The sequence below is a fragment of the Phoxinus phoxinus genome (assembly GCF_949152265.1).
Source record: "Phoxinus phoxinus genome assembly, chromosome: 6".
NCBI lineage: Eukaryota > Metazoa > Chordata > Actinopteri > Cypriniformes > Leuciscidae > Phoxinus > Phoxinus phoxinus.
In genome coordinates this window covers 14,967,708-14,995,287 of record NC_136881.1, presented here as the reverse complement: position 1 = coordinate 14,995,287, position 27,580 = coordinate 14,967,708, and the positions used below count along the sequence as shown (strand labels likewise).

The following is a 27,580-nucleotide window of genomic DNA, read 5'->3' as shown; positions in this document are numbered from 1 at the left end:
TGGTAAAATATTCGTGATCGTGAATTGTGAAGGTAAGTTAGGCCTACATTTTCTATTAAAATATATTAACGTTACTTTCTCAACCATTATTTAGCCTATAATTTGGGCAGACAAATAATGTTATTTACTCCTATTCCTATTACTCCTCATTAAATATAGCTTTCTATAAATCGTATTACCGTATTTATTAATTAGTACCTATTATATTAGTACCTATCTTATTTGTTTTAGTATTTATTATTCTGCTGTTTTGTAAATCATGTTTTAATGTTTGGTGAACGCTGACTGGCTGTTGCTTAGAGGTTGCTAAGAGAGATCAAGACGCGTCGGAGTGAAGCACCCTGGGAAGTGAAACGTTTTCAGCAAACAAAAATGAAGGCACGTATGTTTTTTATATAAACACTTAGTTTCCTATTGCATTTAAACTGAATATCGCTATTTGAAGTACACGTGCTTTCGCGAATATGCTTTTAAAAGCATCACGTATAGCATTAGCACGATGGCTAGTTAGCTCAGCAGCAATGTATTTTACTAATGAAAAAAAAGAGAATGTAAATAAAAGTGAACAAACTGCAAAATACTGATAAACTAAACTTTTTCCTGTCTGCCAATAATATAAATGTTGTCCAAAAAGATTGGACAGTTATTACATTATCTTTCAAGATTGTATGTAGTTTCGTTGTCATTTTAGAATGATATTCTATGACTAACGTTACCGTTTATTACGTTAATGCACTGTAAGTTATTTATTTGAGACTTGTTTTGTTTCTTTTCAGCGTGTTTTCACGCTGTCAGAAAAGTCCTGGTCTGGATCATGTTTGCAATACAAATGGCAGAAAACAGTAGGAAACTATCTTGCAGCTGCAGGGTGAGTACCGTTTGCTGGTTTATATAGGCAAGTAGTGTTCATCTTTTTAGGCAATGTTTGAGTGAAATATTTTATATATCCACAGCCCTGACAATTTAGTCAAAATCTTTGATCGGCATGGACAGAAGGTCAATGAGTTAAGTCTCCCTGGGTAAGTGAGCTTTCAGGCATGCTCTGTCTGAGACTCTAATTTAAAATTTGAAAGATATTTTAAGATTTTATGTAATATTGTTTCTTTACAACTATAGAGCAATATCGCAGGACGGACATTCTCCTCCTGCAGTTGTCATACTTTCGTGTTTTTGTGCGTACAGGAATTGTCTATCTCTTGACTGGGATAAAGATGGTGATATCTTGGCTGTGATTGCTGAAAAGTCCAGTTCCATTTACTTGTGGGATGCAAATGTTAACAAAACCTCTCAGCTAGACAGTGGTATGAGGTGAGTGATGTGATGAGAGAGAGAATGTGTTAGAGAATAAACTCTTTAAACTTTTTTTTTCAGCTGATGCCTTTTTTCGGTTGTTATTTTCGGGTTGATACAGAGATCAGATGTCCTTCCTGCTCTGGTCCAAAACTGGGCCACTGTTGGCTGTTGGCACATCTAAAGGAAACCTTCTCATCTACAACCAGCAAACCTCACGCAAGATTCCTGTTCTGGGTAAAATAGAATAATAATAAAAAAAGAAATGTGGGAATATTTCTCATGTCATATATTTATTTCTTCTTTCAGACATGTTTTTTTTAAAATAATTATATAATATATTAATATTGAATATATATTCATGAAATGGATAAAACATTTCCAAAGGAACAGAAAAGGTTGCCTTTATCCTAATGTTTTAATTGTTTCTCTGATCCCTCTTGCAATTTTTAAAATATATATATATTCATGAAATGTGAAGGTTTAAACAAAATATATTTTCTATTTAAAAATATATTACAATGTATAATACAACTTCACATATATTTTTGGCAGACTCAAAAAAGTATTTTTCGTATGGAATACACTGTAAACTCTGGAGTTTAGGTACTCCTTATCAAATACTATGTTCCTCTCCATTCTACTATTTATTTTGGGTAAAAAAAATAAAAAATGTATATATATATAAAAAAAGAAACATACATACTGTATATTCATGTAGGTAAGCACACAAAGAAAATCACATGTGGCTGTTGGAGCTCTCACAACCTCCTGGCGTTAGGCAGTGAAGACCGCAGCGTAACGATCAGCAACCACGAGGGAGACACCATTCGACAGGCACGTGAGGATCTGTCAGAGCGAGATCCTGTGTTATCGTATCTGTTAGTATAGACGTACAGATAGCATAGTTTGAAATGTTGTTTTCCGCTCTTTCTTGCCTTCAGACCTCTGTGAGAGCAGATCCTGCAGATGTTCAGTTCTCAGTGATGAAAACAGATGAGAGATCATCTCCAGGAGAAAGCACTGTATGTTGACATGCTCTTTCATGCTTGTTACACTGATTGTACTTATAGGTAGAGGTGAACGTATGAGCAAAATCTTATATTACGTTATGAGTAATTTCATATAACAGTAAAATTCATACACTAATATTAACTATTAAATAATATGTATATATATTTTATATAATATATATTATTTTTTATAATTGTAATAATCACAATATGGGATTATACTGTGTATTAATTGCCTACTTAATGTAAGGTTCTTTTGGTTATTTTCTCTTTATTTTGAACTTTATGGATGTAAAAAGCTTTCTGGCTTTACTGTACAAACAGTGAAACTAAACTTTCTCCATCTCTGTATCTTTTTAAAAAGTTTTTTTCATGAGTATGCAAATATTCCTATAGATTGACTAAATTATCTTTAACTTGCAGGTGAGTGTGGCTTTGGGTAAGAAGACCCTGTTTCTTTTTAACATTAATGATCCCGATAACCCTATAGAACTGGCCTTCCAGCAGCGCTATGGCAACATCATCTCCTACCGCTGGTACCCACACACACACACACACACACACACACACACACACACACACACACACACACACACACACACACACACACACACACACACACACACACACACACACAATATATAAATATAATATATTCTGTATATACACACATATATTATGTAAACAAACTTTTATGTAAGATGTGATTAATGGATTTGACAGCACAAAATTATTTATAATGTACCCTTCTTAAAGGTTAAAAAAAAAACACAAAGAGAAAAAAAATCACACAAAACATAATTGCTTATTGTGTTTTTTCATATACTGAACACATATGTTCCTTTCTGTCTATAGGTATGGGGATGGCTATATCATGATAGGATTTTCACATGGTTATTTTGTGGTAATTTCCACACATATCCGTGAGATTGGCCAAGAGTTGTTTCAAGCCCACAATCATAAAGATAGCCTTTCTAGCATCGCCATCTCACAGTCACTAAACAAGGCTGCGTCCTGTGGGGATAACTGGTAAGTGTTTATTAGTATCAAAGACTTAAGATATACAAAGACGGTGCACTCGTATGCAACGCGCAATATGCCGGAATAAGCCTTCAAAATAAAAGAGCCAATCGTAAAGTCACTGAGATGTACACTTATGACTGCACATGTGCAGTGTTTTGTCATGATTTGAGTGTTTCGAAACAAAATTTATGAGAGTTTTGTCAGATTTTTTTGGTGATTTGAAATAAGAAATTTAATCGTAAGCTTTAGAGAATTGGACTTTTCCCCATTCAAAGAGATGTGTGCTATACTTACATGACTGAAATAGCTGCCCGAGAATAATTTCAAAGATGCTCGCTAAGAAAGGGACTTTGCTAGTGTGCACATTACAATAGATGTCTGGATAACTGCCATATACCACATTTTCCCAGTGAGCTGATCGTCAGTTTAGGTCAGTTGTCAAACCAATTTACATATACAAAGTCATTATAAATAGATTTAAAGGACTGACCTCACCTACAGCTCTCAGACGCACACTTCACTGTTTCGTCCAATCATGACAGTTTTATCCATCACTCTCAATGAAAATGAAATTTTGTTTCTGTGCTGTTAAGATAACACTATTGTATCTCTCTATTAGTATTAAGATACATGACCTGACTGATCTGAAGGAGATGTATGCTATAGTCACGCTGGATGAGGAGACCAAAGGTATGAAACCATTTCTGATGCATATTGATGCCTTTTATATGTGTTAAAAAAATGGTTCTCTCTGAAGTGTGCATATTCAGTGAACACTCACTCATGTCTTTCTCAGGCCTTGATCAGATGTGTTGGACTGATGATGGGCAGCTGTTAGCGGTGTCTTCTCAGCAGGGCACTTTGCATGTCTTCCTCACCAAGCTGCCCATATTGGGAGACAGCAGTGGCACTAGAATTGCATATCTTACATCCCTGCTGGAAGTTACAGTCGCTAACCAGTTGGAAGGGGTGAGAAGACGATACAATGACATATACACTTATACAAAAAATCAGTTAAATGTGCTCACAAAGCATTACTATAACTATTGATCATCTTTTTCCAAACTCCTAATGCTAAATACAAAAACATGCATGTAACCAGTCTTGCATTGTTGACACTACAAATGTGTATGATACTGCAAATTGTGCAACTTCTTGAAAAGAGGTGTGCTATTACTTTTCCAAGCAATCAGAATTGCACTTTTTACTGGTACTAGAGCTGCTCAATTCACGATACATTGAGAATCAGATTTTTTTTTTTTTTAAATAGAGATCACTATTCTGAATATACAACCAAACAAAATAACATGAAATTAAATTCTGGGTTCTGAAAAAAGGTTAATTGCTGCTGTCTATTTAACAAAAATATTTAATTCATCTGAATAAATAATAAATAAAAACATTTTTGGAATGAAGGATTCATTGACTCCCTCATAAAGACTTCGGCTGCATTTATACTGCAACACTTAAACTATGCTCTAAAATTATGTACTGTTTCTGTGAAGAAAAAGTACATACTTTTAAGTGTGTATCAGAATCGTAGGCAAGCTTTGGCACATACTACTACTTCATAATTGCATCTTTAACGGACTGCTCTGTCGCTTAGTTATGTGCATCCTGTCACCATTTAAACTGACCTGTCAATCATCTTGTCAAAGTTAAAATCCTCCACATTTAATGTAATATAATATCCTACCGTATCGAAGAGAAATGAAGTAGCACATTGATCTGCCAGTTGTGGGTCTTTCATGCAGATACTCTCCTCATGTGTTGTATAATGATGCATTTAAATGTTAATGACCAAACTTATCTTCATAAAAGTTCACAATGGAGTTGCAGATGAAATATAATGTGGATAACATTGAATAAACATTAAATAAACATGAATCCTCATCCAACACGCAATGGATTGTGGGTAATATTAGCCGACAATTATCAGATTCTAACCGGAAATAGTAGCCTAAACCATCCGGGTATCTTTGGAATACTCATTTCAACATAACATATCCAACATACTATTAAAGGAATGCTAGTATTCGAATTGGGACACAGCATACACTTGTTTCATTAATGGATAAATCAGTATTTTTAAACTAATCTCTTGAATGAATGTTTCAATGACAAATACTTTTGTTTAACATAATAGACATAGCCAAATCGTTGTCATTTATAAATAAAACGCGAGGGTGTTTGAATCAAGACCGCAATCTTTTAACGATGAATTGTCCAGCTCTACCTGGTACACAACAAAACGGTTGAGAAAATCCCTTAGATTTTTGTTGAAGGAAGGACTTCCTTTCGGGTTTCTTTTAATTTGGACCATTAAGCAACCATCTAGTAACCGCCCAGAGCACCCTAGCAACTACCTAGCAACACCCTTAAGGCCCGTTCACACCAAGAGTGATCACTATAAAAATAACTGTATTAGCGTTCACACCAGTGGACAATATTGTTCTGTTTAGTGCTTGTCTGTCACTTTAAAAGCTTGAACTCGTTACACCAGGATGGATTCTGATTGGCTGTCAATGTTTTTATCGTTCATCAGCTGGATTAAATCGTTAGTGATTCCAATGATACTGTGCCGTTATTGTTACAGCTGTGATGTGAACTCGGCTATTCTTTAATATCGAGAAAGATTTTTAGAACTACAGTATATCTTTATTATTATCGTCCTTGGTGTGAATGGGCTATTATAACGACTAACAACTGCAAAACAATGCCCTTGCAACCACCCACAACACCCTATCATTTTGTGGTTTTGCCAGAATGTTTTCTTCCAGAAAATTAAAAAATATAGTGTATAGATGGCATTTTATCTCTTTTTAGGAGTCCCCCGTTGCTGTGTCAGTGGAGGTGGAGCCTAATTTCATAGCTGTGGGACCATATCATGTTGCTGTAGGCATGAATAACAGAGCGTGGTTTTATGCATTAGGAGATGGTGGTAAGTGAGGAACAGTATGAATTCACTTCATACTGAGAAAAAAGGAAATATTCTGACTTGTAGCAGTAACCTTCTTTACACATTAAAGGATTAGTTCACTTCAAAATTAAAATGCTGTCATCATTTACTCACCCTCAAGTTGTTTCAAACCTGTATGAATTTCCTCCTTCTGGTGAACGCATGTTTTGAATGTCGGGAACCACACAGTTGATGTACCCCATTGATTTCCACAGTATTCTTTTTCCTACTATGGAAGTCATTGGGTCACATCAACTGACTGGTTACTGACATTCTTCAAAATATCTTCCTTTGCGTTCAGCAGAAGAAAGAAATTCATACAGGTTTTGAAACAACTTGATGGTGAGTAAATGATGATAGAATTTTCATTTAGAAGTGAACTAATCTGTGCATGTGTGTGTTTCAGGTGTGGAGCGTGTAAAAGACACTGAGTATTTAGGGACAGTGGCCAGTATGTGCCTGAACTGTGACTATGCTGCTGCCCTGTTTGAGGGGAAAGTCCAGTTACATGTGGTAAGAAGCCAATCGTGTAAAAAGACATAATTCTGAATGTATGACTGTCAGCTTTTTCTACTTACTTTTTGTTTTTAATGTGTGCATGAAAGATTGATGGAGATGAGCAGGTTGTCCAGGAGGACAGACAGACGAAACTGTTTCCGGAACCCGATCAGAAATACCGCATCCTCAGTCATGCTCTCACCTCTGAGTTTCTGTATTATGGGACTGATGTGAGTCATTCACAAATACATCATCTTCTTTTTCATACTTACCTCATTTTATTAAATTGATAGTTATGGTTCTGAATGCTGTTTGGTTTGTGCTAATACACTTTATAAAACACATTGTGTAACTTCTTAAAAAGCCGATATTTGGGCACATTTCTGTTTTTACAAAAAGAACACGCATGAATGACAAAATAAGGTGCAGAACATGCTTTATGTTAAAAAGAGTTAAGCGCAATAAGCCATGGACATAGACATCATGCGATCCTGAATCCAGTTCTTTTTAGCGGTGAATTGTGCTTGAACGGTCAGAGACACATTTCAAAATATCTGTCTTGGTGAGTATTTACATAAACATAGTCGTTATGTCTTAAGTGAACGTAAATGGTTGGGGAAAAAAATCTATATTGTGATTATTAATATAGTAGTTATTATTGGTCACACTTTAATATACAGTCCTGTTCCACTTGTTCATACTGTGTACTTCTTATAGTAATTCCAATAACTGGGTAATAACTAGGTACTAACCCTGAACTTACCCCTAAACTAAACCTTAACCCATGTAGTTACCTTGTGTTGCCCTCTACTTTCTTTGGTAAGTACACTGGAAGTACATCTAATGGCACATACTGTAAAATAAAGTGTAACTGTATTATTATTAAAAGAATTTGAGAAAAGATGCACTGAGAATCGTTTTATAATCTAATCAATAACTTCCGAATTGTAATTTAATCGATTCATGAGGCAACTGGAGATTGACTCTATTTAATAATATATTATAGTAATTATAGCAGCAGGATACTTATTAAAATACATTTTAATGGAAATGTATGCCCTTAATATTTTGTAGTTTGATAAAAGCAATAAGGCACTCAAGCGTGAGTAACGTGAGCCCTTTAGTGTGACTCTGTTCATTATATAACATGGCCTTTCGTACCTTATTACCTAAATGTGTCATTCTTTGTGTTCTGTCTGCCTATGTTTTTGTCTCTCTCTCATTCTGTAGACCGGGTTGATTCAGTGTTTCTATTTTGAGGACTGGCAGAGTGTGACTGAATATCGCCATACAGTGGGTGTACGCAAAGTCTTTCCCGACCCCAATGGGACACGTCTCGTTTTTATTGATGAAAAAAGTGACGGCTTCCTATACTGTCCGGTACACACAAACAAACACGTTTTCCACTCTTAAAAGGGTAGTTCATGCAAAAATAAAACTCGCCATCATGTTGTTCCAAACCTGTATCACTTTTTTCAGAATATCTTATTTTGTGTTCCGAAGAAGAAAGAAAGTTAAGTAGGTTTGGAATGATATGAGGGGGAGTAAATGATGACAGAATTTTTATTTTTGGGTGAACTATGTCTTTAATGACCTGCAGTAAAAACAAAACTAAAAATGTAAACCAAGTGACATCTGTTCTTCCTATAGGTGAACGATTCAGTGTTTGAGATCCCAGACTTCTCTCCTGCCATTAAAGGGGTGTTGTGGGAAAACTGGATCAGCAATAAGGGTGTGTTTGTGGCGTATGAGGAGGACAAAGTCTACACATATGCCTTCCACAAAGACACCATACAGGGTAAAACTAAAAAGCTGAATGTTTTTATCATTAATAGGTATGGAAGTCGATTTAATGTAATGATTACAGATATGGATAATGGTTCTGATAGACGTTTTTTTGTAGGAAGCATGGACAGTGTTAAAACTTTGTTTAAACACATCTACATAAGTTTAAAATTATTTTTTTAAAAAAGTTCTCAATTCCCATTCCTAATCATCAATGCCTTGTAATAGACATTTTGTTTTATCTGAGCAATGAAACAGATTACACTGCTATCGAATTTTCGCTAGTGGTGTGTTTTTGTACGTGTTTTTCTCTAGGCTCTAAAGTGATTCTAGTTGGTGCCACGAAGTTGCCATTTTCCCATAAGCCCTTGCTGTTGCATAACGGGGAGCTGACATGTCAAACCCAAAGTGGGAAGATTAACAGTGTGGTTTTAAACACACATTCATTCCTCAACAACCCACATAGTGACACTAGCAAAGACAAACTCCAGTCATTACTGCAACAGGCCATCATGCTGAAAAGGTAATTTAATGCTACATTAGTTTGATTTGGAAGTTTATTGAGCATTCTTTAACTACAGGATATCAAGCCAAAAAAATACAAGCCTAAATGCTTCTGAAAGCAAGGTTGTTAAATGTATAATTTATCAATGATTGCATCCAGGTTCACATGATTTCTTCAGCAATGTTCTGACCTCTGTCAAATGTGTGTGTGCAGGTTTTCTGACGCGTGGAATACCTGTAAAGCTCTGAACAAAACCGAGGCGTGGGGTGAGCTGGGCAGGGCATGCCTGCACCACATGGAGGTGGAACTGGCCATTAGAGTATACCGCATGATGGGAAACGTCGGCATGGTCATGTCCTTAGAGGACATCAAGGTGTGACCATGTCTCTAGGGCTATGTCTTCATTCATTCGGATAGATTTGAAAACGGGAGTTTTCGTTTCAAAGCGCTCTCCGTCCACACTAGAGTTTTCAAGTGTTTTCCAAAAGTTTCTCATCCACACTGAAACGTTGTAAAACGCTTAATTACAGAGCTCACTGAGATGATACAGACAGAACAAGACATAATCACGTTATCATGCAATTCTTCTGGCAGGATCATTTTATTTAGCAAAATATCTCACCATTCACTGATGCGTCCAGGTTGCACTCACTCACTATTAAATGTTTGGTCTAAAACGCAATTGCTCTCATGGTTTGGCGCAGGACAGCAAATGTGAGTTAATTTTCTGCCATCTTTGCAGGACTGTGATATGAAGAGTGTGCAAAAAGACTGTGGGAAAGTGAATGGCATAGAACAGGCACAATACCGGTATAAACATGAATATCTGGGTTCAATATGCGTCACATGACTAAACTTGCGACATCGTTTTTAAATACCTCCGTTTTCATAGTTCACACTACAACGTGAAAACGGTATTTTCAAATGTATCCACTTTGGAGAGTATTTTCAAAAAGCTGTTTTATGTTGCTAAAAACGCAGTCTCAGTGTGGACAGGAGGGAAAAACGGAGAGACAAAGATGTGTTTTCAAACAAAAATGTATTAATGTGGACAAAGTCTAGCTCTGTTCTAAAACGTAGTGTACTGCCTCAGTAGGCAGAAGTTCAAAGTTAGCAAAAAATGGAAATTTATCATATCAATTTCTTTAAAGGCATGTTATTGAACTTATTGTGAACAATTTATCCATACATATATTAATTTTTTTCGAATTGTTCATCAGAATGTCATAAACCGATTTTCTGGCGAAACAACAGACTACTCTAATTATTTTGTAACCATAAGCTTACAATACACTGCAAGCTCATATTAAGATCTACCTCTATCCAATCAAGTACCCATCCTATTTTTTTCCCCGATAAGCCGTTTCACTCTGATGTATATGTCACAGTATTGAAGAAAATATCTTTCACTACTTCCGTTAAATCGTGACTTCATCATATGTGCACTGATTCTTAAAGTTTCTCATCTCATTTCATTACCCCCTAAAATAAAAGCCTTGCATGTATTCCTTGGAGAATATAATGCCATAATGCACTGTGACAACCAATGTGGAAAAAAATTTATCCAAGGAGGCGAACAATACAAAAGATATGTTTATTATAAATATTATAAAATGATAACATAATAATTCATTCAATACTTGTAAGTATTGATACATTTTTTAATAGTGAAAAAAGGGTAACACTTAACAATAAGGTTTTATTTGTTAATAACTACATCAGTTGGCATGAACTAACAATGAAAAATACTTCTAAAGCACTTATGCTTATTTTAATTTCAATATTTACTAATACATTATTCAAATAAAAAGTTGTATCTGTTCATATTATTTAACGGACCTCAGATAACGAGCTAACAATCAACAGTTGTATTTTTATTAACTAATGTTAACAAAATTTAATAAATACAGTAACACATGTATTGCTCATTGTTAATGCTAGATAATACATTAACTAATAGGACATTATTGTAAAGTTTTACCAAAATTGTAATTAATATAAAATTTGTGTGTGCCACGTATGTTTATTGTTATTAATTATTGTGTTGCCTGTATTGAAATCAATGTTGAGTATCCAGTGCACAAGGAGCACTTTTATATGACACATTATAACATTCTAAATCAGGTCTTTTATAAGGTTCTATTTCAGTTAGGATGTTGCCATGGAAGGAAGCACCCCATTTAGGCAGTAAGCAGTGAGGGAGCTCACTAGGTTTTGGAACAGAGACATTGTGTGTCCGAGGTAAAGAAGAAGTTTGAACTCTTTTACACACTGAAGTGTTTTTCATTGACTGCATCTGCAGGGAATAGAGGATCAAAATTTGCTGGCTGGACATTTGGCCATGTTCTGCAATGACTACAACCGAGCCCAGGACCTGTATCTGACATCTTCGTATCCCATGGCAGCCCTGGAGGTAAAATAGGCATGCACACACACATGCATGACAGTTTATATGTATGCATCTAACTATGTAGACTTCCCAAGTCACATTGACTACTGTACTGTTGTGTGTGTAGATGAGAAGAGACCTGCAGCATTGGGACAGTGCGTTACAGCTGGCTAAAAGACTGGACCCTGATGAGATCCCATTTATTTCTAAAGAATATGCCATACAGCTGGAGTTTGTGTAAGTCGACTACATTACGATTAGTTAATTACATCTAAAACAGCTGTTTTGGAAACACATCACATGCACATTTCACTGCACCTGAAGTGACATGGACTTGTTTATTGTACTAGATGCACCTGAAAGGAAAAGCCGGTGTTAGAGTGCTGCAAGCTTGACATGTTTTTGTAGGTCAACACGGATGTTAGCATTACTCAGGTTTCCTCAACAACAAAAACAATAGGATTTTTTCATTGGCTTCCATTTGCAGGAAATAAGCACTGTGACCAACAAAAGTTTATAATTATTCCTTGATAAACTTTACAAATTAACACAACTTTTATGAATTTTGAACCCAGAAGTAAAAAGCTAAATGTAGGCTACAAACAAACTACACCACGGTCACCACCATTAATTTTCCAACATTATTTTTTAAAAGCATTTTTTCAATTAAATTCCTTTAATTGTTCCTTCATTTAAAGTTTTTACTTATAATGTTAATAAAGTTTTTTTGCAACAAAAAAAAACCCAACCAAATATATATGGCGAAAAATATATTTTTTTAACCCTCATTCTGACCCACTGTCTGAAATGACCCATTTTTAAGGGGTGGCTCCTTTAAGGTTTGTCAGTAAACGGCCACTGTTATGATTGGCTAACGTCAGTGCATAGGAAACAGTATCAGCCAAGTTAGTGTTTTGAAAACATTATCCATTTAAAACCATCATTTACAGACCAAGCACTATGAAATAATTTACTTACGGTTTGTGATGGAGCTGCTGTCAGATCCAATACAGTTGGCTGCTTCATCTTTCAACAAAAGTTTCTTTGCGAACTCTCCAACAAAATGGTCTGACAAGCATATAATCCTTCAACGTTATCCTGGGACGCCATTAAAATAAACCATCCACTTATTTTCCGACGCTGAGATCCTTCTGAAGTCTATACAGAGACGCAAACAAGCTGTTTAAATTGGACGTGTCAATTTAGTTAAATTGGACATGTCATTGGACACACCAATCTATGTCCAATGTAAGTTTAAAATAGGCCAGACACATACCTCTATTGTTTATGGTGTTGTACTCCAGTTCAGATTTTTTGGTCTGAGGTTACAGAGAAATTGTACATTGTTCTTAAGATTAAAATACCATTTATCCCCTTCTCTCTGTTTGTTAGGAGAACTTTTCAGAGCTTAACGCTGCCCCACATTATAAAAAATTGGATGCGTCAAAACAAACATTGTTTTAGTCTTCAATTTGTCTGGTTGACAATAATGGATTCTTTTTGCTTTTGATGTTACGCTCACATCCTGTGTAGGCAAATGTCAGCCGTTAAGTAACTGAATGCCAGTGGGCGGGGCCTATGGTGCGATGATGTATTACTCATTGTTAATGTCTTTCTCTGGAGGCAGTCATTTGCAAATGTATTTGCCCGCGTTGAGTCACGTTTCCCAGGTCCCCCAATATCAAAACAAGCTTTTTTTTGAAAGCTATAGCTGGGGCATTTAGAAAATAGGCATAGCCAAGTCCACCCAAAAGCCTGTCATTCCTAAACGAAAACTCGAAACTTCACAAAAACAGGTGAGAACATGCGACATATGATTCTAAACAAGCATTCTAGCATCTAATCTGTTAAAAAGCTTTAAAACCATATTTTCCTCTGTAAATTGCCTGTAATTTGGCTGTAAAATTGTCTTTTCCATCAATGATCTTGGTGGTTACAGGCTAGCTAAAGAAAACATTGTACCTTTTTACACTTGTGCTTTAAGGCCTAAAATGCTTGAACCCCGATAATTGCTGCTCGCAGCTATGTTTCCTTTTTGAATTTTCTGTCTGAACACACTACTCGCACTATTTATACTACAAAACAGCATCGAATAGTAGGCTACGCGAACTGAAACACACCTATTGTTGCTAAAATGCCAACTTGTTTCTGGGTTTTGGCCTACAAAAATATGTGATCCCTATACAGCAATCTATTGTTGATGTAATGTTATATGTTTTTGTGTCACCCTCTAGTGGAGATTATGTGAATGCACTGGCTCACTATGAGAAAGGCATAACAGGAAACAACAAGGTAAGTGTCTGCATGTGTGTCAAATGATGATCAACCACCTTAAAGGAAATTCTCATCCAGAAATGACAAATTTCTTATCATTTACACATTTACAAAGTTGTCAGAGTGCCTTTCTTTCATGGAACAGAAAAGGAGAAATTGTGAATATTCATGGTGCATATTTCAATACAGTGAATGGGGTGACCAAGGGCTGTCAAGTTCCAAAAAGGGAGTCTTCTGAAGCCATACAATATCTTTTTCAAGAATAAAATTTGAGAATCATGGAAGAGGAGAAGATTTGACATAAATAACAACTTAAAATGACATGATTTAATTCCAAAAATACCTCCTTATGGTATCTAGAACCATGAGCATCGACAGTAGATCCTGATATGTGTGTGTTTGTAGTTCCAGGATCATGATGAGAGTTGTCTAGCAGGAGTGGCTCGTATGTCCATTAGAATGGGTGACATTCGTAGAGGAGCCAACCAGGCCATCAAACATCCCAGCAGGGCTCTGAAGAAAGACTGTGGAGCCATTCTGGAAAGCATGAAGGTGTGTGTGTGTTCATTTAGCCCAAAGTATACGTCATTTTCGCACAGTTGTACGTATAGCCTTTCAAAGTATACTCCGTTTAAAAAAAGTACGCTTAAACGGGCGATTGGCGCATGCACATTACGACAATTTGCACCACTTCCCTTTTGCATCTTTGTAGTCCTGAAATATCTGTCATGAAGATATTTACACATCTTTATAATCGTTTAGGCTAGTATTTTTACAAATGCAGGTTCTTTCTAACCTCCTTTCAAAATCTGTCATTTACTTAGCCATCCATTGTTGTTGTAGTTTGCACATGTTTCTTTCTCTTCTTTTTATAAAAAATTTTCTTCAACTACCTTGTGAATCAATGGCCCTGGGGCACTGTTGTCACTTAGTGGATGAACTAATTAGGTCAAAACAATTCAATGCGCATTGTTCGAAAAATCAGGCTGCGTTCAGTATGCTGATGTTCGCGTCATGCACACTGTACGGGGACCCTAGCCCATGCATAAAAAGTGAGAGCAGTTAGTGAGAGTTTTCAGATTTTCTTTTTTGCTGAATGATTTTTGTGTGCAGCAATATTCAGAAGCGGCTCAGCTGTATGAGAAAGGCCAGTACTACGACAAAGCTGCATCCGTCTACGTACGCTGCAAAAACTGGTAATACAACTTCACAATTGTACTTAACAGCGTACATCACTGATTTTAACATTGTGGTAGGGAATATTGATCTCTAACCTTAATGCCAGGGCAAAGGTGGGCGAGCTCCTGCCCCATGTGACTTCCCCGAAGATTCACCTGCAGTACGCTAAGGCAAAGGAGGCTGATGGCAAGTATGTACCAAATGCAATGCAGTCCCTCCAACAACATAAACACTCACTTCATATAATGTATGACTTACAGAGGTCACGTCATACTATTATTTATTTATTATTTTAACGATTTTTTTGCCAAAATGAATGAATACATTTTCCATAATTTTCCCTTTTTTTATATATATATATATGAATGATCCATTTTCAACCCTGTGACCGTTACAATTAGTTTTCAATGTTGTGACTGTTGTGTAGTACAGCCTCTTCACATGTGAAATGAGATACAGCACTGTGCATTTTCACAAAGAAAAGTTTTATTTTGCAATGTATGTGTACGTGTATGTGTTTAGATATAAAGAGGCAGCAATGGCCTATGAAAGTGCACGAGACTGGGACAACGTAATTCGAATCCTACTGGAGAATCTTAACAACCCTGAGGAGGCTGTCCGCATCGTACGAGAAACTCAGTCCATCGAAGGAGCCAAAATGGTAGCCAGGTCAGTAAAGAGAGCAGCCGTGGAAATTATTAGGATTGAACATCTGCCATTATTTCAAGTTCTTTGCTCATCTTGTTCTTTTATTGAAATTAAATGTTCTTTGAATGCACAGGTTTTTCCTACGTTTGAGTGATTACGGCTCAGCGATCCAGTTCCTGGTTTTGTCGCGTTGTAGCGACGAAGCTTTTCAGCTCGCCCAGCAGCACGGGCAGATGGAGGTCTATGCTGACATCATTGGTGAGCTCTCTGATCATCTCATACTTGGGTCATTCCTACAGTACATTATGTCTTGATAAAATATTAAATTCACATTTTTAAAAGATGGAAATCTTAGTAATTTTCACAATATCACAATTATGTGAAGATATGGGTTATATCATGTGAATACACTGGTTGTTTGGTTTACACTGACTGGAATTGTTTTCTTTTTAAAGAAATATTCTAGGTTAATTAGGTCTAAAAATATGAGGAACCCTGTTATATAAATACTTCCTTCAAATCCTGCATAAGCATTTTTTTTAAAGAAATATAGTTAAAAGTAAGTAACTTCATTTAACTACATGTGTCCAGGTTCGGAGGCTACAATAGAGGACTATCAGAGCATAGCTCTGTATTTCGAGGGGGAGAAGAATCATCTTCAGGCTGGGAAGTTCTTTCAGAAGTGTGGACAGTACAACAGGGTATGAGATCTGTGTGCGCTGTTAGACTCCTTTCTCTTTTTCCCTGCATGCCTGAGCGCACTGCCCCTCTGTCTTTTAAGCTCTCACTTTCGTCACACTTGGTTGCCCCGCTCTCTTTGCTCATTATCTCCAGAGGGATTCTTTACTCAACCGACTGTGCTAATTACCTTGGTCATTAAATGCTTATTAATATATTTGTATCTGTCTGTCTGCACACAGGCGCTGAAGCACTTTTTGAAATGTCCTAGCTCTGATGACAGTTTGGCCATAGAGATGGCCATTGAGACAGTGAGTACAGCTGGGGAGCAATTCATTCTCTCTTTACCACATAAAATTCACACAATTTATCACAATATATTCATGATATTTATATATACTGTATATACAGGTGAAACTCAAAAAATTTGAATATCGTGCAAAAGTTCATTTATTTCAATTCAACTTAAAAGGTGAAACTAATATATTATCTACACTCATTACATGCAAAGGGAGATATTTGTTATAATTTTGATGATTATGGCTTAGAGCTATGAAAACCTTTTCACAATATTCTAATTTTGAATTTGGGGTTTTCATAAGCTGTAAGCCATAATTATTATTAGTTTCACCTTTTAAGTTGAATTACTGAAATAAATGAACTTTTGCGCGATATTCAAATTTTTTGAGTTTCACCTGTATATATAATTAGTATTATGACCCAGAATAGTATTATGACCCAGAGATTGATCATATCGCCAGATAATAATATCTCTTGATCATTTTAGGGCTTATTCATTAATAATACAGCATAATACATCACACAGCCCTGCTGCTGTTGAATTGTTTTTCAAATGCGTCACCACCCATGAAATACACTTGATATAGACACATGATATAATTTGGCCTGCCATCTACTAGTAGGCAGTCAGTGCTGTATGTTTACATTATTAGGAGGACATAAAAGATCACGATCTCTACGATTCGCTTGAAAAGTAGATTGACCTGCTTCAAGATCGTCAAGTTAGTGCACACACATTAGTTGTGAAACACACACATTACAAACCGTGGACACGCATACACGGAGCCCGGAGCAATGGGCAGCCATTTTTGCTGTGCCACCTCAGTCATTGAGAATCGAACCCGCAACCTCCAGTTACCAGTCTGACTCTCTAACCATTAGGCCACAACTGCCCCCAAATATCTCAAACGGTTTGGCCGTGGTGAGGCAACAAATTTATGGCGATAAAAAGGAAACAGGAAGTGTGTTATAACTTCTGTATACATTGACTGATTTTGATTAAACTTCAGCTGTGTGTTCGTTGTAGGAGGGCGATCACATGGATGTGTCTATTGTGAGTCAGTCATAGCAGGAAGTGTGTCACTTTCAAAATGCTTTAAAATTGGCTTTGTCAGATTTGTCATAATGTCAAGACATCAAGATGCTGTTGTCATGGCAACGCGTCAAACTTTAATATACGATTTGGATGTTTTTGAGACTCTTACGCCCGTTTCACACATACTCCGTATGCAGTGCGTTTGCGGTGCGTGTTGCAGTGCGTGTGCGGTACTGGAGCAGCACGCGCTATAGTGCTTTCACATATGCTGCGTTTGCAGAGCGCTACTGATACGTAGTTTCTGTGTCACAAAATAAAAAATGGGTAGGCTAAGTAATTTTTATTTTAAAACCAAACTTTAACTTTTACATTGTTACAGACATTACAACAGTATGAAATTAATTTTAATCATTGTGATTCTTTGTTTTAGTTCGAGTTGTTGACAGAAGAAAAGCTATCACGCTATATCTGTTGCTAAGATATAATACACAAATATTTTAAATTAGAATACAAATGTATAAATACTGATTATAAATGCATATTTTAAGACTGAAAAAAAAATAAGAACCGGGAGAGGGCTAGCCCCCAGAAGACAAAGGACCTTTTTGGAAATTAACATTTGATATAATAATTATTGTTAGCACATGCCACTACATTAAAACGAGTATCCTCTGCTATAAATAAGGCTGGCTGTAGCACCAAAAAGTTAAACATTTTGATTTACAATTACATAGTCAAAATTAATTATAACTAGCCTACATAACTATAACAAACTTATAATTACACCCTGTTTAACTTCTTTATTTTCAAAAATAAAACTATATAATATGATTTACTTATGAATTCATATAGGCTACAACTACATATTCAGATGTTCATTTACATTTAATCAGAGGTGGAAAGTCCAGGTTCAGAAAGTAAAAGTCCTCCTCAGTATTTTGTTCCAATCACCTGGATTAGCTAATTAGCACAGTTTTTCAGCCAGGAGATAGAACTAATTAGTGAAATCAGCTGACTGAGTTCATGGGTGGAATAAACATATGGCAGGACTTTTACTTTCTGACCCCTGGACTTTCCACCTCTGCATTTAATAAATTCGCATGACATGAAGGTTGAATGTGACGATAAACAAAATAAATAAAAAGGGCAACACAGTAGGCCTACATATTCATGTTTAAATAGAACAACATGCAGCAATAATATATATTTATACTCTCGTTTAAAACGTTTTTAATTTCTTGATCCTGTAATTTAGTAAATGTAGAACACATTAACTGTAATTATGAGTAGCTATGATCAAATTATTACAGTTTCTTGTCAATCTATATTTATTTCAATGTGAACAATACGCTGCAGTGCGGTGCAGCACAGCAGAAAATAGACTCTGTGCGTAAACGATCGCTGCACTGCTGTATACGCACGGCACCGCAACTGGAACGGATTGCCGGACCGCATCCGTGTGCAGTGTGAAAGCTCTAACCTGTTAACATGGGTACGGAAAAAAATATGCACCGCAAACACACTGCAAACGGAGTATGTGTGAAACGGGCGTTAGCATGCTTGAAATTGCATGAAACTCGACACACACATCAGAGTTGTCAGCCAGAACAAAGCCTTGGAAATGGCCGTGTAGGAGGGGCTCAGTAGTGCCACCTTTTGTCTAAAGTGGGGGATTAGTTTTACCTACAGTTACAAAACTCTCTACATATAATTTTCTCATTGAGTCTGACAACTTTCTAATTAACAGTCATTAGCTCTGACCAACAGGAAGTCAGCTATTTTTGTTTGAAGCTCTGAATTTTTAACTAATGCTCCAAAGGGCGTCATACGATTCGCACCGAACTTTCTCAACATGGTGCCAATATATTGGCTTTAGATGCTAAATTGCAAACATAGTTTAATGAGGTTAATAATATATATATATGCAAATGATAACTAGTCATCATGATGGTTATTATTCTTAACAAATAATTATAATTAATTTATCACCTAGAATTCCTAAATGATGATATGATTATATTTAGTTGTAGCAGTTATTGCTTGTAAATTGTTGTGATAATGATGATGATGATGATTTGTCTGTTTAACAGGTAGGAGAAGCAAAGGATGAAGCTCTAACCAATCAGCTTATTGATTATCTGATGGGGGAAAGTGACGGGATGCCAAAGGTATTTAAAACAATGGATTAAACTGAAACTAAAATTTACATTTTAATGCATTAAACATGAACTTATTTCTTTGAATAGAAAATTTCCTTCAAGAAATATAGCTAATTTTATTTGATTAAGATGTTGATCATTTTATTTAGAAAGGATGCAATACATTGATCAAAGGTTACAGTAAAAACTTTTACTCTTTTACAAAAATATTAAACAGCACAACTGTTTTCAACATATAATAATAAGAAATGTCACCTAAGCACCAAATGTGTTAGAATGATTTCTGAAGGGTCATGTGACACTTAAGGACTAGAGTAATTGCTACTAAAATTACATTTTAAAATATATTAAAACAGAAACCATTTATTTTAAGTTGTAATAATATTCCAAATAATTATTATTTTACTGTATTTTTGATCAAATAAGAGGCTTCTTTCAAAAACATTAAAAAAATCTTACTGAACAGTAGTTTTGCCACTTGCTGGATTAGTTTCCTGTATGTTCCATTACCCCCACTGGATTCATCACCACCACTCCTTGCTCCAGGACTTGATTTTCACTGGATAGAACCCTTTTAATTATTTTTTTATTAAATTATAATAAACATGAGGATTATCTAGTGTCTCCAGAGAGCTCCAACATTGACTTTCACTTTATCTTTTATTGTCGGTTTGTTTCTTGTAAACACGTCACCTCTTTTAAAAAGGCATTGAACCCTTTAAGTGCCTGTATTTAGAACAAGCATCTATTGATTTTTCATTTATGTTCTGTAAATATTTTGTAACTCATTGTCTGGTGCCTGTTGTCCTTACACATCATCTCTCTCTCTCTCTTGCGTGTCATTGCATGTGTGTAGTCTCTTGCCGTGAGTAGCTCATTGCATCTGCTGATACTTCCCCTTGTGGTGACCCAGCAGAAGGCACTGTGTGTGTCTGTATCTGTGTGTGAAAGTGTTTTTGTGTTTCAGTTCAGTTCCTCTCCTTAATCACTTCATAGTCTGACTGTGTGTGTTTTGTGTTGTAGTTCTTTAAACTGTATATGTCTGAAAATGGTTTGATTTCAGCCCAAATCATTTTGTTTAGAACTTGGGTGGTCTACTTTTTTTGTTTTGTTTAATATACTGGTATTTAGCATCAGCAGTGCTATCAGAAATATTGTATCAACTAGATAATATTTGTTGGTTCTGCTCTTTCCTAGGATGCAAAATATCTGTTCCGGTTGTACATGGCTCTCAAACAGTACAGAGAAGCAGCGAGAACAGCGATTATAATCGCTAGAGAGGAGCAATCTGCAGGTCTGGTTTCAGTGCTTTTTGGTCCGTTATCTTGGTAGTATAGGTTTATATTATAGTGTTATTTTATGAAACAGATTGTCATTCAATGTTGTTGCCTTCAGCGCAAATATTTGGTTGCATGTTCATCTTTACCTGAAAACAATCCAGACACTTTGCGCAAATAAGAAGATGCAAAACATTCTTAGGGAATTCCCGCCATGTGTTTTTTGTGACGCACACTTTTGTGACGTGTGTGTGTGTGTGTTGTAGGAAACTACAGGAATGCCCATGATGTTTTGTTCAGCATGTACGCTGAGCTTCAGACGCAGCACATTAAGATCCCAGCAGAGATGGCCACAAACCTGATGATCCTGCACAGCTACATACTAGTGAAGGTGGGAAACACGTTTACATGTCTTGACTGTGGATGAGAACATTCTCATGTACATTATTTGAAGCAAAATAGTAAAAAAATACAATGTCACTGTTACAACATGCATTCTTTACATTTTATATGTAGTGGGCCCAAAAAGTAAAAATAAACAAATGTTATTGCAGTATATTGAAAAATAGCAAACCAATGGGTTCAGTATGATTTAAAAGGGAACTTGGCAACTATTTCAGCCTATTGGCAACTATTAAAACCATTTATAACCTGTTCTGGTGAAAATGGTGACTTCCCTCTAGCGTTCCCAAGCGGAAAACCAACCTTGCAACATGGGGACTAACGCCCCCGGTAAGTTGGAAATAGGAAGTCTCGTGAGAAGCGAGAACGAGTGAGAAACACAAAGTGCTTTATGGTAATTAGACATAAACACATTCTATGATACTGTATATGATGTATTACCCACCTCGGTAGACATAGATGTATAACGATAAAATTGTCCGGCTCCGATGATAACAAATGCACATTAGCAGCGGTAGAAAGGGGGAGGGGGGTGCCGCAAGTGAGTTTTTTTAGGACAGTGTTGTGAAATATACGCCGCACAGCTGTAGGGGGAGCTCGTTCAGAAAACCTGCGACAACAAAAGTGAAAATCAGAAAAGGAATGGCTAGAGTTGCCAAGTTCCCCTTTAAAAAAAAGAAAAAAAGAAATTCATACTTTTATTCAGAAATTATTTATTAAATTGATCAAAAGTGACTGTAAAGATTTTCACATTGTTACAAAACAGTCAAGTTTGCAACTTTCTATTCATCAAAGAATCCTAAAAAAAAAGTGTTATGTTTTCCACAAAACGATTAAGCAGCACAACTGTTTTCAACATTGATGATAAGAAATGTTTCTTGAGCACCAAATCCGCATATTCGAATGATTTCTGAATGGTCATGTGACATTTTAGACTGGAGTAATGACTGCTGACAATTCAGCTTTTCCCTCACAGCAATAAATTACATTTTAAAATATATTAAAATAGAAAACAGTTATTTTAAATTGTAATAAAAGTTGACAATATATCTGTTTTTGTTTTTTTCCTGTATTTTTATCAAATAAATTCAGCCTTGGAGCGCATAAGAGACTTTAACCTTTAAAAAATCTTATAGACCCCACATTTTTAAACAGGAGTATATACTGTATAATTTTTATAGTTGTATTTATAATATTTTTAATTTATAACTAAATTCAGTGCGTTCAGTCTGTAAGTGTGTAGGTTTTCTTTACAAAGGGACATCGCCAACTACTGGCCTTGGATGCATAATACAGAGTTTTTAATCGTTTTCGCAGATCCGTGTGAATGGGGATATATTTGACAATGTTGTTGTCTGTATGCGAATAACGCAAAGAAAAATATTTTCCGTTTTTAGTACATCGTTGTTGTGTAAACGTACCCTAAAAATCACCTAGATACCAGTTGGTTGTGCTGACCAAGAGTGTTTAAATGCTTTTTGTGTCCCCAGTATTTTTCATGTTTATTTAATGAAAATAACTGAATTAACAAACATGTAATAGGTGAGGAAGGCCTAGAATTCTGTCTGTGGGACGTTCATATTCAATGTGTTCATGTGCTCATGAGGTATTCAGTGTTCTTTGAAGTTTTAGATGTTTGTGTTTCATTCATTTTTCAGATCCATGTTAAAAGGGGAGATCATTTAAAGGGGGCACGAATGCTTATCCGTGTGTCCAACAACATCAGCAAATTCCCATCCCGTGAGCCTCTCTTGTACACCCCCACACACACACACACACACACACACACTTCAGCACTGTTATTGCTGTCTTATCCACCAGATATTTTCCAATATAGAGAGGAGATGACAACCTCTACGTCTGTATCACTGGTTTAACTGTCAATAATGGATCACTTGCGCTTGTGAGCTAATTATATAATGACCCTGACCTCATTGAAACACTTTAAGAGTTTTACTACAGTGCTGAGTAATGAGCTGTTTCCACACAATAGCAGTTGTGGTCTCCCTGAGCATTGCTCCTTTTTGAGCTAAAGTTGGATCCACCTTCAATCTGTGTGTGTGTGTGTGTGTGTGTGTGTGTGTGTGTGTGTGTCTACAGACATTGTTCCTATCCTCACATCAGCGGTTATTGAATGTCATCGTGCTGGATTAAGGAACTCTGCCTTCAGTTTTGCCTCTATGCTGATGAGACCAGAGTATCGTAACAAGATTGATCTCAAATACAAGAAGAAGATAGAAGCCATGGTCCGGTAAGACGCACAAGAGAGATTAGCTAATAATGAATTGCACCCATTAAGTAAGACGCACAAGAGAAATTTGCTGATGAGATGAATTGCACCCATTAAAGAGAGAGTTCCCCCAGAAATGAAAATTCTGTCATTATTTACCCGCCCTCACGTCGTTCCAAACCTGTAAGATTTTTGTTCATCTTCGGAACACAAATGAAGATATTTTTGATGGAATCTGAGAGCTTTCCATTCTTTCTGTACTGTGGATGGTTAGTAAACAACCATACAAAAGTGGCACAACTGTTTATTGAATTTAAATTTCTTTTCATTTAATCATTCTGTTCATCTATGAACTAGTTAATCTGTCTTTTACAAGTAGAACAGAAGTTTGCATTTTCTAAAATTGTCTGGTTAGTGTTTGCTTTCTGATGTTTTTTCTTTAATTTTTCTTTAATCTGTTGTATGTAAAGGATCATGTTTTAATTTGCTCACCTAATGGACCTTATGTAGCCCGGCCCCTTTTCAGCGCCGCGCTCGTTGTCTTTTGTCTTCCGGTCTGTATTTTCACAGCGATCTTACGCATTTATGAATGAACGGCTCGTTTTAAAATCTTCCCGGTTTACTGACATTTGTTAAGACATCTGCTTTAAACATTACAATCCTTATGATAACTTTCCATTAAGTAAATCCATTTCGAAAGCGAATTACTCATGGACAGCAATGCCATAGAAATATACAGAGCGACCGCAAAAACGGTAGTTCAAAGACAATATTCTAAAGATGGCGGCGTCCTTGTTTCTCTGGCGCATAAGGTCTATACTGCAATGTATGAAATATCCTGCTGTTGCAGTGACCCAATCATTTACCTTTTTTCTGTCTTCCATCAGTCGTCCAGATACTTCTGAGGTGGAGGAGGAGAGCTCCCCCTGTCCCTCCTGCAGCTTCAGCCTGCCTGACTGTGAGCTGCTCTGTCCCGGCTGCAAAAACAGCCTGCCCTACTGTATCGCCACAGTGAGTACAGGCGACTTAATCTACTGCGTCACTGCACTGACAGCTCTTGCAACCTACAGCTTCAGTCCCACAGTGCAGACGTCACGGAGCCTCTTCCTCTGCCTGAAAAACAGGCCCTATTTTAACTCCCTCTTTAGGTGCAATATTTCATCCACGACTCGTCTGTGACTGTAATGAGAGGAATGACAATAAACTTGACTTGACCTTTAAGTGTGTAAATGCAGACACGCATAGTTCCACAGTCTGTCTGATAGATGTGCGTGTCATCATTTTCAGGGTCGTCACTTGGTCAAGGAAGATTGGAGTATCTGCCCACACTGTGATTTTCCTGCTCTCTACTCGCAATTCACCCAGTAAGTCTCATCCATCCATGGTTCATCTATCTAGTCACCTATCCATCCATTGATTTTCTGTATTTGTATGTGTTTTGTTTCAGGCTCTTAGAGACAGAGTCAGTTTGCCCCATGTGCTCTGAGACTTTAAATGTCAGTGATGTGAAAAAGGTTTCAGACTGCTCTAAATATCTGCAGCAGGACCAACTGGAGCGCTGAGATCGAGAGAGAGATGAAAGGGTAATAAGAGAAAAATTACCCTAGCTGTTTTTACTCTCACACACACACACACACTAGTGCTGTGTTGAAAAAATCGATTCACCAATTCTAAATCGATTTTCATATTAATTTCTAAAGATCGATCCGTAACTCAGAGGATCGATTTAATAACAGGACTACATTTTCCCCATAAACACACTGAGACACGGCGACCGGCGGCGCTGCTAATGCGGTTTCTCTGAATCCACTTGTTGACAAGAAAGGAGGAATGAATCGTTCACATAGCGCGTTTTTTGTGCGTGCAAATTCGTTTTCTAGGCGCGCCTCTGTTCATGGTTGCATAGCAACGGCAGACGCAAAGGGAAAGCACGCGCTTGTTGAGAGGAGAAAGCGGTGCAAACTCGTGCAAACTGCGCTCTCCATGATGACGACGAGGAAGTATCATCAAATAATTAATTGATTTCTAGCCCTTGCATTAGCTTTACTACTAGATATATTCATTGAGATGAGAAATAAAAAGCCGCCCTGTACAGCTATGATCAGCTGTTCGGCCGAGCTTTCCATGTTGTTACGGAAAGGCCGCTGGTTTTTGTCACATGACCTGTTGAGATGCATTGAAGTGCTTCTCACTGAATTTGCACGCGCATAAAACGCGATATGTGAACGGCCCCTAAAGTGGTATCGTGTGCGGTTCGTTGTATCTAGTTTAAAAGGCCTTATAAATATGAACGCAGTTTTGGATTAAATAAAAGGACAGTCAATTAAGTCAAATAAAACACGTTTTATCTCCTGTTTAGTTGGTAACACTACATTAAGACACCATTCATTAACATTAATGCCTTATCTAACATCAATACATTGAGTGAACAATACATTTTTACAACATTAATGTATGTTTGTGAATGTTATTTAATACAAACACTTGATTGTTCATGAACAGTTAAAACTTTTGATTTTAAAAATATAAGATCGGATCAGATCGGATCGGATCGAATCGAATAATGATAATCGATTCAAGATCTTGAGAATCGGAATCGAATCGATTCTTGAAATTTGAATCGATACCCAGCACTAACACACACACACAAAGAAAATTCAGTCATCATTTACTTGCGTCATGTAATTCCGAACCTTTATGACTTCTTTTCTTTTGTGGAACATTAAAAAAGCATATTTTGAAGAACATTCGCAAACAAACAGCTTTGGGTCTCATTGACTTTCAAAAACACTGAGATAAGATATCTTCTTTTATGTTCCACAGAAGAAAGGTTTATAAATGTTTTGGGGTAACTATCCCTTTAAGTATTTAATGTTTGTTTTATTTTATTTTAACAGTTCTTTCATTTAGTTTTCTAGGTTTGTACTTATTTCCAATGTTTATACCTATAACGCACACTTTCCAAAAGATATAGATATATGTCAACGACTACATCTTCTAGCACTTATTTTTGCCTAATGAAATAACATTTTGATGAAAATGTGTCCTTGATATTTAAATATGTATTAACGTTATATTTATATTTATTGTTTCCTTTATTTTTACAAAATAGACAGATATGGAATATTACAGTATTTTAATCATTATTTTGTCGTGATTGTTTTTGTAAACAGGGCTAAAATGGATGATGTTTAAAGCATCTAAAGTGCCCCTTTTTTTTCATGTTTTCTGTTTTCAGATACAGAGAATTGATGTTCTCAAATGTACTGACAGTCACACCTCTGATGATGTATGATGGTCAGTCTTTACAGAATCAATATTGTGGGATCACTATTGTAACCTTTCAAGCCAGTCATGATTGCATTTTCCTGATATTGTTGAAAATACAAAAATGTTTATTGGTAATAAACATTATTTATTTACCAATAATATTTATTTACCAATATTGTAGCAATTTGCAATCATGGTATATTTATCTTAAAATACAGAGGGGGGGAAAGAATATATGTCTATCTGTATAGTGACTCTGAAATGTACTTCTACAGTGTTTTAAAGGTAAAGTGCATACTTTCATCTGCCATTGGCTGTACTAACAGGTAGTCCCGCCCCAAACTCATGCCATTGGCTAAGTTGCTGTTGCTATGTTGGGCCTTTTTTAAACACTCAAAGCAATGTTGAAAGTACCACAAAGCCTCTGCATTTTTACTTTTTGGGGAAATCAGCCTATGAATGTTATCTCTGCATATTAAACTTGTATAGGAGAAAATTGCACATCAGCTTTAATCTGAGTGTTTTGTACTGCTGTTTTGTAGCCTGACCACAAGAGTTCAGCACTGCAGTGTGAGCTAATAAAAGGAGAAAGACAGTTAATCTAACCACCCAAGTGCTGACATTTATTATGAGCTGGGCTTTCCATTCACCTTACATGTGGCCTT

The 27,580-nt window shown here is 36.4% G+C and overlaps 1 protein-coding gene across 1 annotated transcript; it reads left to right on the top strand.

The window, feature by feature from the left end:
* The first annotated feature begins 261 nt into the window (after window positions 1-261).
* Window positions 262-27,522, top strand: wdr19 (WD repeat domain 19). The gene is made up of 37 exons (XM_079617051.1): window positions 262-378; window positions 777-868; window positions 954-1,019; window positions 1,183-1,308; window positions 1,412-1,527; window positions 2,012-2,127; window positions 2,235-2,315; window positions 2,727-2,839; window positions 3,159-3,332; window positions 3,946-4,016; window positions 4,123-4,295; window positions 6,153-6,267; window positions 6,692-6,798; window positions 6,891-7,013; window positions 8,014-8,163; window positions 8,434-8,581; window positions 8,884-9,091; window positions 9,287-9,446; window positions 11,376-11,486; window positions 11,590-11,699; window positions 13,697-13,754; window positions 14,142-14,288; window positions 14,850-14,932; window positions 15,022-15,105; window positions 15,438-15,584; window positions 15,697-15,821; window positions 16,155-16,264; window positions 16,484-16,552; window positions 19,668-19,745; window positions 20,934-21,030; window positions 21,280-21,404; window positions 23,074-23,155; window positions 23,516-23,666; window positions 24,533-24,656; window positions 24,933-25,009; window positions 25,093-25,228; window positions 26,884-27,522. Exons 1-36 carry the CDS (start codon window positions 373-375, stop codon window positions 25,205-25,207), a joined length of 4,038 nt encoding a protein of 1,345 aa, XP_079473177.1. The 5' UTR covers window positions 262-372; the 3' UTR covers window positions 25,208-25,228; window positions 26,884-27,522.
* The last annotated feature ends 58 nt before the right edge of the window (window positions 27,523-27,580 follow it).

What these genes read in the sequence shown, in the direction of transcription:
- wdr19 (XM_079617051.1), top strand. An exon ending in AACATCATCTCCTACCGCTG is followed by an intron (nt 2,840 to 3,158) that starts GTACCCACACAC and finishes TTCTGTCTATAG; the next exon opens with GTATGGGGATGGCTATATCA. An exon ending in TGTCCTTAGAGGACATCAAG is followed by an intron (nt 9,447 to 11,375) that starts GTGTGACCATGT and finishes CTGCATCTGCAG; the next exon opens with GGAATAGAGGATCAAAATTT.